This window comes from Oratosquilla oratoria, chromosome 20, assembly GCF_046742065.1.
Source record: "Oratosquilla oratoria isolate Oo_2021 chromosome 20, ASM4674206v1, whole genome shotgun sequence".
Classification (NCBI taxonomy): Eukaryota; Metazoa; Arthropoda; class Malacostraca; order Stomatopoda; family Squillidae; genus Oratosquilla; species Oratosquilla oratoria.
The window spans coordinates 33,178,061-33,191,481 of NC_134796.1; the positions used below are offsets into that span (position 1 = coordinate 33,178,061).

The 13,421-nt window shown below is 37.7% G+C and overlaps 1 protein-coding gene across 7 annotated transcripts in view; it reads right to left on the reverse strand.

Annotated features, from left to right (window-relative positions):
• Positions 1-8,883, reverse strand: part of LOC143036447 (uncharacterized) — a 418,880-nt gene extending 409,997 nt beyond the window's left edge. For all 7 annotated transcript variants that reach the window (XR_012967357.1, XR_012967356.1, XM_076203810.1 and 4 more), the window contains exon 1: positions 8,506-8,883. Coding sequence is in view for 5 of the 7 variants with exons in the window: in XM_076203810.1 (XP_076059925.1) it covers positions 8,506-8,630 (125 nt within the window). In the remaining 2 variants the exon portion in view is untranslated. The remainder of the gene's footprint in view (positions 1-8,505) is intronic.
• Between the last annotated feature and the right edge of the window lie 4,538 nt (positions 8,884-13,421).

Below are 13,421 nucleotides of genomic sequence, written 5' to 3' on the forward strand. Positions count from 1 at the left end.
CAATCTCTATGAAATAATAGTGAACCCAAAGGATAGTAACGCTAGTTATACACGAAATACCAACCCCCCTGTGGCCACACTTCTCAAATTATCCGTGACTTGTCCGTGCAATGAATGAAAACAAATCAAACAACTGGGTTCTCTCCACCCGTTTTGGATCACGCGTTGGACTCGTGATCGGCAGGTATTACCCTCTCTCTCACATACGCACACACACATTTAGACTGCAGGTCCAGAATGTGAAGAAATATTTTTTCTATATAGATGCATAAATACTTGAGATAGCTTAGAAAGGGGTATAACCCAACCTGGAACTATACATTAATTAAAATCTAAACACCATAATAATGATAATGATAATAATAAACTAATTATACATGAATTTGATAAATTGGTGAGTATGAAACGGTACGCCATGAACACCGCTTTCATGCATACTACAATTACAATACGTAAATACCCATACACATACTGTACTTGTGTAAATAGGTATGATATATAGGAGTGGGAGACGATACTCCACGAGCGTTGCTTTCATGTGTACTACAATTAGGTAAACACACTCGATTCAAAGCCATGAACGACATACATCTTTGTGCCTGCAATTGCTTGCGGAATACTCAATGGCGTTATCATATTGGGCTGTTTTCCTCAGACTGTTGGACCAGATTTGCAGCCCGGGAAGGAATCTGATGTGCTGGAGGAAATTAATTTTCCTCCATAATATCAAACGACATTCTATGTCAATTGTTGAGGAGGAGGAGGAGGAGGAGGAGGAGGAGGAGGAGCAGAAGAAGAAGAAGAAGAAGAAGAAGAAGAAGAAGAAGAAGAAGAAGAAGAAGAAGAAGAAGAAGAAGAAGAAGAAGAAGAAGAAGAAGAAGAAGAAGAAGAAGAAGAAGAAGAAGAAGAAGAAGAAGAAGAAGAAGAAGAAGAAGAAGAAGAAGAAGAAGAAGAAGAAGAAGAAGAAGAAGAAGAAGACGAAGAAGAAGAAGAAAAAAAAATCTGTGAAAGTGATTTTACGGCGGAAAAAGTTCTGGGGGTGAGCGGTACCGCCGATTATTCGGAGGTTGGGGGAAAGGAAGATCCAAGGAAATGCCATATAGATGATTGCTTGTCTGGAGAACAACAACCGCCGACAAATAGGGCAGAGGAAGGACCATGTCAAAACCAAGTATTTATCAGTCGTACTGCAAGCAATTTCACCTAAATTCAATCTTAAATTATACATCATACTCGCAGTTTCTTTAGTGTGTTTGAAAAAAATACATTAACGAAAGTTTGGGCTACAATTGGTTACGTCATCTTAAGCTGTTTCCTCATGTTTTACAAAAGCTCGAAGTCGCATCATCTGACTCGCAGTTCCTTGGTGTATTTGAAAAAAGATTCACATCAACGAAAGGTAAGTGTATTGATAAAGGTTAAGACTTCACAAAGGTGTTTCCTCTCCCGTAATCTGGACTTGTTCGGCTTATCAGCGAGATAACGAGTTACCAGTAACCCAGGAAGACCAGCTGCAGACAGCTTAATAATGACTGGCACTACCTGTCTGTCAGCCTTCACAGTTTGCTTGCTTGCTTGCGTGCGTATAGACAGGAACATAATTCTTTCTTAACAAGTCCAGTTTCCGATCTTGGAACCACCACACTAAACTCATCCTTTTTGAAATGTCAAAACTCGTTAGGTACTTTGAGTAGGAGGACAAGCACAGCATTAAAATATTGCGGGAAATACGGTCCTCCCCATAGAATATAGTAGTATGAAAATGAAAAAATTACTGGTACACGGTTCTATGGTGGAATCCTCAAAAAAAAAAAAAAAAAAAATAAATAAATAAATAAATAAATAATAATAATAATAATAATAATAAAAATAAATAAATAATAAAAGTATATATCGCTTGTTTGCGAAAACATTGTCATAACTCAAAATATTGAATTTTTCAGGAGAGGCATTTTAAAGTTTCAAAACGCTCTCAATATTATAAAAAGCCCTCAAACACCATAGGTGGAAAAAAATTTGGAGCATTAAATACGCCTCTAAAGTTTATAGAAGTTGAAACAATCATAATCTTTACTAAGTCTAAAATATTTGTTGGAACAAGTTGGAACATGTAAGGTTATGTCGTTGGGACATTTAGCACTCCCTAGCGGTCAATTTTTGAGCTACAGATATGACACTGTTACCAAAAAAAATCCGTGTTTGAAGATGAATATGTCTGAATAGATAACTCAAAAATTCAGTTTTTTGAGTTATGACGACGTTTTCGCAAACAAGCGATATATGCATTTATACAACACTGAATGCATTTATACAACACTGAATGGGTCCCAGTGAATTAAAAGTGCATTGTGGTTGATAAAAATGTATGTATATATATATATCATATATATACACATACACACAATGTTACCATAGTTGTTCAATGTATATATGGATGGTATGGTGCAAGTTAAAAACAAGAATGCTGGGCTGGATCTGGTGAGAATGGAATGAAGTGGGAAGTGAGCAAGTTGTTGTTTGTATATGATACTGCACACATGCTAGGGCCCGATGGTTGGCATTCAAGAATTCTGAAGAAAATTTATTAAATTATCACAATAGAAGATGAGGAAGAGAATGAAGAGGAAGAAGTCTATCATGACCTGGAATGTAGCAAGACAATGGAAATTCCCAAATGTTACTTCCATATTGTGTGCTGGTCTTGTATTCGCTTAGTTGTGGGTTTGAGTCCTGCACTCCTATACAATACCTAGCAATGACTTAACTGTCCCAACAGTACAAGCATAAGCTAAGGTGATGGCTTGAACGACTGTTATGTGCTTCCTGGAGTAGGCTCAACTTCATTTTCCTTTTCCATAATAAAAAATGGTTAGAAGCCATAGAATTTGAAGTCAACAAGCTTGCCCTTAACCATATGAAAAATGATGGAAATAACCACAAGAAATGCCACAGAACATCACCTAGAAAATGATTATAATAAACAACTGCCAGTACAGCTTCAGATATGCACAACTAACCCTCCAGAATTCTAAAATATAGTTAGTTCAAGCTATGACAAATAATAGGAAAGAAGACTTAATATATCTGGACTTTGAAAAAGCTCCTGATATTGTCCATGTAATAAGAGGTACTTTGCTAAGCTGGATTAGAAACTGGTTGAAGAATCAAAACCAGGAATTTCTTCTGCATAGTAAAACTAGCAAGCAAGATGGGGCAAGAGGAATTTTTGAAAGTTCAATTCTTAGCCCACTTCTGTTCATAGTAACAAACAATGAACTTAAATATCCCATCTCTAAAGTCGCTGATGATAAGATGTGCAGTATAACAAGTAATCATTCATATCAATTGGATTTCCAAAATGATTAAAAAAACAAACAAGTTCAATGATCTCAAAAGTGGCCCATGAAACTTGACCCAGGGCAGTGGACAAGATGCGGGGATGACCCATCATCCAGGAGGTGCCAAGATAAGAGGGAGGGAAGAGGGTTGAGGGGAGTGGAGTATGTAGGAGATGGAATGGGTGGGAGTGAGACACCTCATCTCAAACACATTCAAACTCCTCTTATGTTTCATGTTTCTAACCCATACAGTGCTGTCGGCACAATCACTCCTTCATACAATCTCCTATTAGCATCCATTCCCAAATGTCTATTTCTCATTACACTTTTTAATCCAAGGCATTTACTTGCTTCTCTCAATCTACATTCTACCTCCACCTCCACTCCTTCCTTTCCCACCACATTCGCACCCAAGTATCTAAAACTATCCACTTCCTCCAGTCTCTCTCCCTTAATACTCACTTCCAGTCTTCTGCCACTTTCACCCCTTGTACATCTAATCACCTTACATTTACCCACATTCATTTTCAACTTCTTTTGCACACCTTCCCAAACTCCGTCACTAACTTCCTTAATCCCTCCTCTGGTCCTGCTACAAGCTCAGTGACATCAGCAAACAACAACTGGCTAATCTCCAACTTTTCTCTATTTTCTTAAACTATCTCCAATCTCCAACCTACTACCCTTGCATTTACCTCTTGCACCACCCCATCCATGTATAAATTGAACAACCAAGGTGACCTAACACATCCCTGACAAAGTCCCACCTTTACCTCAAACCACTCACTCTTTCCATTTCTGATTCTAACAAGCTCTACTACTCTTGTAAAAACTCTTGACTGCTCTTAAAAGCTTTCCTCCTATCCCATATATCTGCAGTACCTACCAGTGCTTTCCTGTCTACCCTGTCATTAGCCTTCTCCAAATCCATAAAAGCCCAAAAAACATCCTAATCTTTTCCTAAAGCTTTCTCACATATCTGTCTTACCACAAAAATCTGATCCACACAACCCCTACCTGTCATAAACACACACTGTTCCTCTCCTAATCCTCTCAATCAAGATCCTCCCATAAGCCTTCCTAACTACGGTACACTTAAGCCGATTCCTCTGAAACTACTACTCACACTTGTCCCCTTCTCCCTTGCAAAGTGAAACTATACAGGTGCTGCTCCAGTCCTCCGGCACTCTACCCTCTCTTAAACAAACATTTGAATGTTAATAACCACAGAAAATATGATCAAACCAGTTCACAGAATATGATGGTCACTCAGCTACAACTACAAAAGTATAATCAAGACGCTGATGCCGGCATCCTCACATACCCACTTACTCCTCATGATGCCTACATAGGCGTCATTGTATCAAAGGGGTTAATCTATATCTTTGATTTCCAGTTATAATATCTAGATTTGAACTCGTGTATTGGTTGAGCTTGGCTATATCACCTTTTAAGCTATTCCACATTCATACATCTATATGGCAAACTGTATTTCTTCACATCCTTTCCACATGTGGCCTTTCTTAATTTACTTCCATGACCTGTTGAAACCCTCCCATCTTTAATCAGGTCTCTCCTGTCAATGCAATCTATCCCCTTTAGTCACCTGAACACCGTAATCATGTCACCTCTTTCTCTTCGATCTTTTAAAGTTGGCAGACCCAGTACTTTTAGTTTTTCCTCATATGGTTTATTTGCCAGGCTGGAGACCAGTTTGGTTGTTGCCCTTTGTATGCTCTCAATCTTGCCTACTGTATATCCTTCACTGTGATAGGGGGACCATACTAATGACACATATTCCAGTCTTGGACAGATCAGGGTTTTGACAAGTTTTTTCATCATCTCTTCATCCATGTAATGAAACACCACTTTAATCTTCTGCAGTAGTCCATATGTCTCTCCCACAATCCTGCTGGTATGTCTCTCAGGTGACATGTTATCTTTTATCAACACTCCCAAGTCTTTCTCCTTTTTTGCTTTTGTAATGTGTCTGCTTCCCAAGGAATATTTCAAGGATGGACTTTTGCCACTATTGCCCATTTCTAGTACTTTGCATTTTTTGGTATTGAACTTCATTTCCCATTCTTGGCTCCATGCAAAAATAGTATCTAGATCTTTTTGCAATATTCTACCATCCTCCTCATTTTTCACTCTTCTCATGATTTTTGCATCATCTGCAAACATGTTGGCATAGCTTGTTGTTCATTCCATCATGTCATTAACATTCAAGATCTTAAGTGGAAGACATGATGAAGAATGCAGTGAGGGAGTATTACAACGTCGACAGGAAAACACTACTAGGGGACACTCTAGTAAGCTGTTCAAGACAAGGTCAAGACTGGATATCAGGAAACATTCTTTCCCATGTAGAGTGGTTAATAACTGGAATAGTTTGCCGGAGTCGGTGGTCTCGGCATCCTCAGTGCACAAATTTGAAGCTCGGCTGGACAAGTTGTGGGCGAATCAGGAATTGCTATATAACTATAGAACTCCAATAGTCCAATACACACCACCACCAAACGAGAGTATTATTTACGTAGATCTGGAGTCACAGGCGTAAGCCTCTTCCAGGGGATAATCTGTGAGTAGTATTAACATAGACAAAAAAGATTATTGGTGCAACCACTGAACTTTGTGGTACTCTGCTCATTACTACTCTACAGCTTGACATCTTGTCCTTTTCTACTGTCCTCATTATCTTTCCTTCAAAAAATAATGTACATATACATGTCTGTGTGTATGTATGTACGTATGTATAATATATATATATATATATATATATATATATATTCCCCCCTCCTTCAACCTCATTATGAACTCAAAGGTCTTCTGTTATCATTATAACTCATTGTATCTGAGTCAGAGTTGGTGGGAGTTTAGAAGGGTATACAAGAGGAGAGTGCCAAAAATAAACATGGGCAAAGTAGGTGAAGTGATGTTGGAGAATGTGGAGAGGTCATATGTAGAAGGAAATGGATGTGTGTGTGTGCATGTGTGTGTGGTGTGTGCGTGCATATGTATGTGTGTATTTACCTAGTTGTATTTTACGGGAAGGGGAGCTATGCTCGTGGTGTCCCGTCTTCATATCTCATTTTATCTAATCTATTTTTAAATTCATGTATTTTTTTGCACACACCACTTTCTCATCTAACTTGTTCCAAATGTCTATTACTCTGTCAGGAAAGCTGTTCTTTTTCAGATCTCTTCTGTAGCTGTCTTTCTTGATTTTCTTACCGTGTCCTCTTGTATTTCTATCATCCCATCTTATTAGATCCTCTCTATCAATAATTTCTATGCCTTTCATGATTCTGTAAATAGTTATCAAATCTCCTCTCTCTCTTCTTTGCTCTAGTGTCTGTAGCTCAAGTTTTGCTCGTCTCTCTTCATATGATAATTTTGAGTGTTGGTGCCAATTTTGTAATTGCTCTTTGTATTCTTTCAAGTTTTGTTATACATTGTGTGTGTGTGTGTGTGTGTGTGTGTGTGTGTGTGTGTGTGTGTGTGGTGTGCATGTGGGGTGTGTGCATGTGTGGTGTGTGTGTGTGTGTGGTGCGTGTGTGTGTGTGTGGTGCGTGTGTGTGTGTGTGGTGCGCGTGTGTGTGTGTGGTGCGCGTGTGTGTGGTGCGTGTGTGTGGTGCCTGTGTGCGGTGTGTGTGGGTCGTAAATTATAGAGTAAGAAAAAGTAAATGCCCAGAGAGAATAAAATGTATCATGAGAAATAGGTATCTGGGGATGAACACAAGAGAAGAATGTATGAGGAAATGATTGATAGATTGGACTTGGAATTTCAAGGCAAGGCCTTAATGGGTTTGAGATTACGTTTAAGATGAATGGTGGGGTTATGTGGATGAAAAGAGTGAGAAATCTGGAAGCAAGGTTGAAAGTAGGGGTGGAAAGTTAGCAGATGGTGTTGATACCAGGATGTTTTGGAAATAGGAAATAAAGTGAAGAAAGACCAACAAAAAATATTGAAAACCGAGGTATGGAGTAAACTTGAGTAGACCAAGAACACATTGGATGGACAGGAGCAGTGATTGCAAGATGAATGTATGTTGAACAGGAGAGGGAGAGGGCAAGAGACAAGCATGAGCAAAAAGTGGTTGTAAATGGACAAGAAAAAGATACACCTGAAGGGGATTTCTTTTTGTCTGCATTATATGTAATAAAGTGGTGGAAGTAAACCAGCTACAAATGTTAGACTGTGCTGTGGAGATCCTGTCTTCCTGCATTGCTTGACCTGAGCAGTGAGTGGAGGGAAAGGGATGACCCTTCATCCATGAGAGACTATGTTGGAAGGGACAACAAAAGGGTTTTCAAACTAGAATGGGATGGGTGTACAAACAATGGGTGAATGTTGTGTCTCGGCCACCCCTTCATGAGGGGGAAAGGGTCTTTTGGGGAAAAAATTGGCTCGATAAACTATACCAATGAAAATACTGGGCTAGTTTAAAAGTATTATAATATGACAGCTGTATCATACAATACTCTACTTATATATATTGATACGAGGTATGATCAACTTTCTCAGGGCTACGCCTACAGGGCTCCTGGAGGGTAAATCTGGGCAAAAAGTTCGATACTTTTACGGGTACTACAGCTTTGAGCCTAAAATACTAAAACAATTTTTGTTATTGAATACAAAAAGTCAGGGCACCCTAAAAACACAGACAACCATCTTGGTCAATGTGACCCTAAATCTTTAAATCATAAATGTGTTTTCAATCACATTAGATGATTAGTCTATTAGACAACCACACTAGTGCAGATATTTCTGTACACTAATAGTACATACATATACCAAAGGCTTTTTCTCCCTACACGGGGGGTAGCCAAAAAGAAAAAGGCATATATAATATAGAAACCACTCCCACCCATTCCATTTCCTATATAATATTCCACTCCCCTCCACCCTCCCTCCCATCTTGGCACCTCCTGGTAAAAATCATTTATGTTTCAAAACAAATATCATTGTTACAAAACAGTGATACACATTTCTGAACACTAATACTGAAAGTGAAAATGCAACCATTATCATATGCTAATTTTTATATAAAATTATGCATTTGAGCAAAAGCAGTCATAGTTTGGGTTTGGTCGGCTTAGGTCGACGTTTAGTGAGATCGGTGAAAATGGTTCAACACAAATATCATAATCAGTGCTACATTACCTTTCACGCTCTGCTTCCTTATTCATTAACGCATCGAGCAAAGGCGACGGGTGCATAAAGTCTTCATTGACGATTGAGAGACGTTTTAAAACGTCTCCAAAGTTAAAACTTGAGCCGGTGTCCATGATGATTCTCTTGTGTCACTTAATATAATGGAAACTTAAGTTTAAAAAGTTAACAGCTGATAGCCTAAGACTGAGTATCTTATGTTAAGCTACAAGATGTCCTATTTCACGAGAATTAATACTCTCCAAGAGTAACCACACGCATACTTTCACTTCCCTTGAAGTTCTTGGGTGAGTGACAAGTTAAAAACACCTCGTACAAAAAAATACCGAGTCAAATACAATCTTCTCAACTTAACCACCCTTCTCGAAGTTCGGAAATGACCGCTTTCAAATAACTAACCTCTGATTGGCTGACGGTTGTTTTCAATGTTGTTCCAAGATTTCCAAGGATACCAAATTGGTTAATTTAATAAATTATATTTTGTTGTTGTTAAAATATTACATGATATATTTTGAAAGGAATTGTGCACATAATGCTGAAATACCCTTACTAAATTTAGGAAAGCATAGCAATGAAATGGAAAATCTTTATGTTTTAACCGGGACAAAAATAGGAATAATTCGAATGGTAGAGAAGGGGTAAGGACATTCTCCTTCCATGGCTAGCCATATCGGTTTATAATTAAAGGCTAATCTATATGGAAAACATATACGTAGGAAATATCATGATAGGGAAAATAGAATATTCGAATATTTATAGAGAATGGATATTTTAGGGGTGACTTTTATTTAAGGCAATTATTTATTTCGTTTTTCTGAAGACGGAGAAATAGATAATGGCTATTAGATCCCCTATTCTAATAATAACATCTCAGACACATCCAAATTGCAACTTAAAATCGAATTATATATGAGGGTAGACTTGAAAAATTCTGGCAAAACCAAAAACTAAAATACGATTATAAAGCAAAGATCCACCACAAGCTACCACAAAATGTAAATGTGGATCTGGGGTCACAGGCGTAAGCCTCTTCCAGGAAGTCTTCTATGTGTCTATATGTGTCTTAAATATTCCCTCATAGTTTTCATTTTTTTTAATTAGTTATCTGTTGGAAACGAATTTCCGCTTGAAGCTCGGTTGTATAGGTTTCGATACATTATCCTGTAAAATAATTTTTCAGTATTCTTAATACAAACAGTTCATACGTTTTTTGTCATTTTGATTTTTACAAACAAGTTATAAAAACTATTTGGCATGTTTTCTTCATGACTTTTACTTGATCAATCTATAAAATGCTACATCGTAACTTTACTCCTATTTGGCTACGTGATTTACCCTATATGATTTGTTTCTCTTCATTTAATTGAGCTTATTATTCACATAGTTAAACCATATGGCTTTATTCGTTGTATTTTTCCTACGTATCAATCATTGCAGTAACTAATAAATAAAATTGGTTATCATCCGCGTACAATTTAGTGGTTCCATTGTCCTTATGGAGTATTTGAGAATCCTATACTGTGAATGTTAAATAATGTTGGAGTTTGTATACCTTCATGCAGCACTCCTTTATTTAGCTTTCTTGTCTTTTTATACATAAAATTCCTTATCTAATTTGATGCATTACCATATTGCATATACAGTACATTTGAGATACTGAAGTAAGATACCATGAACTATTCTCAAATGCCGCACTAAAATTCAACATAACCAATATTCCATATAGGGTCATTCATTACCAGGCATTAAGTTGTTTTTTGTTTAATCGTTTTCTCTATATCCTGACTGGTTTCCATTATAATTTGATGTTTTAATATCAATCGTCTTTCGCTAAATTAAGAATCCTACTAGATTCAGCTTTTCCTCCTCTTTATCCCAGTAGCAGAGCAAGTGGAGATTGTCTGGGACTAATAAGAAGTAAAGTTCATTCATGAAGCAACACGATCTCCTGGGTCAAACATCAAGTAAGTCTGAAGATCTGAATAAACCTAAGTAAGCCTTGTTTCTGCACAAGGTTGTCCTCCTCCTCCTCCATCTCAACTTCACTCAATTCCACGATATCCCAGCTGATGTTCTCCGTTTCTTCAGTCAGACTCCCCAGCTTGTGGTCTTCTACGAGAGTTTTCACATTGTGTGTGTATCTTGTGTATATCATATTTGTGTAGATCAGATTTTTATGGTAAGACTGATATGTGAGAAAACTGTGCGGAGTGGCAAATGATCACTCAAACCAATTAGATATTCAAGAAGATTTAGATAAATTACAGCAATGGTCTGAAAAGTGGCTAATGAAATTTAACACAAGTAAATGCAAGGTAATGCACATAGGTAAAAATAACAGCAAGTACGATTACAAGTTATTTGGAAATTCGTTAACAAAAGTGGATAGTGAAAAAGATCTCGGCGTAATTATCAGTAACGACCTCAAATCATCCAAGCAGTGTATTTCAGCCTCTGAGAAAGCAAATAAGATTCTGGGATTGATTGCGCGATCTTTTGATTTCAAAAGTCCATCACTCATTAACAAGCTATATAAATCGTTAGTTCGTCCACATTTGGAATATGTTGTTTCCGTATGGTCACCGAATCTCATTAAAGACATTGACAGACTGGAAAAAGTACAACGGCGAGCCACAAAACTGATTCCAAATATCAAAAATAAATCATACGAAAATCGACTTAAGCACATGAATCTGTTTTCCCTAAAAAAGCGTAGACTCAGAGGTGACTTGATACAGGTCTTTAAGATTTTAAAGGGAATTGACAACATCAAAAGTGACCAAATTTTCACATTGAATGAGAATCAGACAAGAAACAATGGTCTCAAACTGTCCGGAAATAGATTCAATTTGGAAGTAGGTAGAAACAACTTTGCCAACCGTGTAGTTAATGAATGGAATAAACTTCCTGCACAGGTAGTGCAATGTAGTTCAGTTCGAAGCTTTAAGAATCATTTAGATAAATACCTAAGTAAGATGCTGTAATTATTATAATTTATGTTATATTATTTGTTTTTGTTTTGTTATAATTTGTCTGTCTGATTTTCATTTATTATTAGTTATATGTCAATTTATTATTATTTACTATTTACCTGTTTGTTTGTTATTCAACTATACCAATGCATTTATTTATGTATTTTAATTGTTATTTACATTGTTATAGTTTTAATTTATTATTAATATGATTTTTTTTTTTTTTTTTTTTCATCCGACCTAGATATGGATCAAAAGGTCTCCTGTCGGCATGCTTTGCCTTTGTAATCCTTTGAAAGCTATAGGAAAAGGTAAGGATGTTTTTTGGCTTTCATGGATCTGGAAAAGGCTTACGACAGGGTAGACAGGAACTCACTGTGGGAAGTACTGCAGATATATGGGATAGGAAGAAAGCTGTTAAGAGCAGTCAAGAGTTTTTTATGAGAGTAGTAGAGCTTGTGTTAGGATCAGAAATGGAGAGAGTGAATGGTTTGAGGTAAAGGTGGGAGTTCGTCAGGGATGTGTTATGTCGCCCTAGCTGTCCAATCTATACATGGATGGGGTGGTGCGACAGGGGAATGCAAGGGTGGTGGGTCAGTGGTTGGAGATGGTTAATGAAAATGGAGAAAAGTGGGAAATAAGTCAGTTGTTGTTTGCTGACGACACTGTGCTTGTAGCAGGATCAGAGGAGGGATTGAGGAAGTTAGTGACAGAGTTTGAGAAGGTGTGTGAAAGAAGGAAGCTGAAGATAAATGTGGGCAAAAGTAAGGTGATGGGATGTACAAGAGGAGAAAGTGACAGCAGGCTGGAAGGGAGACTAGAGGTAGTGGATAGTTTTAGATACTTGGGTGCGAATGTGGCAGGAAAGGGAGGAGTGGGGATGGAGGTAGAATGTAGATTGAAAGAAGCGAGTAAATGCCTTGATGGATTAAAAAGTGTAATGAGAAATAGACATCTGGGAATGGATGCTAAGAGGAAGTTATGTGAAAGAGTGATCGTGCCGACAGCACTGTACGGGGCAGAAACATGGAACATAAGAGAGGAAGAGAGAAGGAGTTTGAACGTGTTTGAGTTGAAATGTCTGAGGAGTATGATAGGGGTTACTAGGCTAGATAGAGTGAGAAATGAGGAGGTGAGGAGGAGAACAGGGGTGGAAAGGGGGTTGGGAGATAGGGTTGATGTTAGAGTATTAGGATGGTTTGGACACATGGAAAGAATGAGTGAAGAAAGATTAGTAAAAGAGGTGTGGAAGGCAGAGGTGGAAGATGTGAGGGGGCATCCTAGGATGAGATGGATGGATGGGGTGAAAGGGGCATTACAAAAGAGAGGAATGTCTGTTGAAGAAGGACGGGAGAGGACAGTGAATGACAAAAGAAACAATATAGATTTAATATATCTAGACTTTGCAAAAGCTTTTGATACCGTCCCACACGAAAGACTACTTACTAAATTAGCTTTACACGGAATAAGTGGTAGCCTATTAGGTTGGACTAGTAATTGGTTGAATGGTAGAAAACAGAGAGTTGTTTTAAATGGAAAAACTTCTAGATGGAAAAATGTTATAAGTGGAGTTCCTCAGGGTTCCGTTCTTGGGCCACTTCTATTCATAGTATATATAAATGATATAGACCATGGACTAAAATCTACTGTTTCCAAATTTGCTGATGATACAAAACTGTGCTGAATGGCAAATGATCACTTAAACTAATTAGACATTCAAGAAGATTTAGATAAATTACAGCAATGGTCTGAAAAAGTGACAGTGAAAAAGATCTCGGCGTAATTATCAGTAACGACCTCAAATCATCCAAGCAGTGTATTTCAGCCTCTGAGAAAGCAAATAAGACTGACTAGGACTGATTGCGCGATCTTTTGATTTCAAAAGTCCATCACTCATTAACAAGCTATATAAATCGTTAGTTCGTCCACATTTGG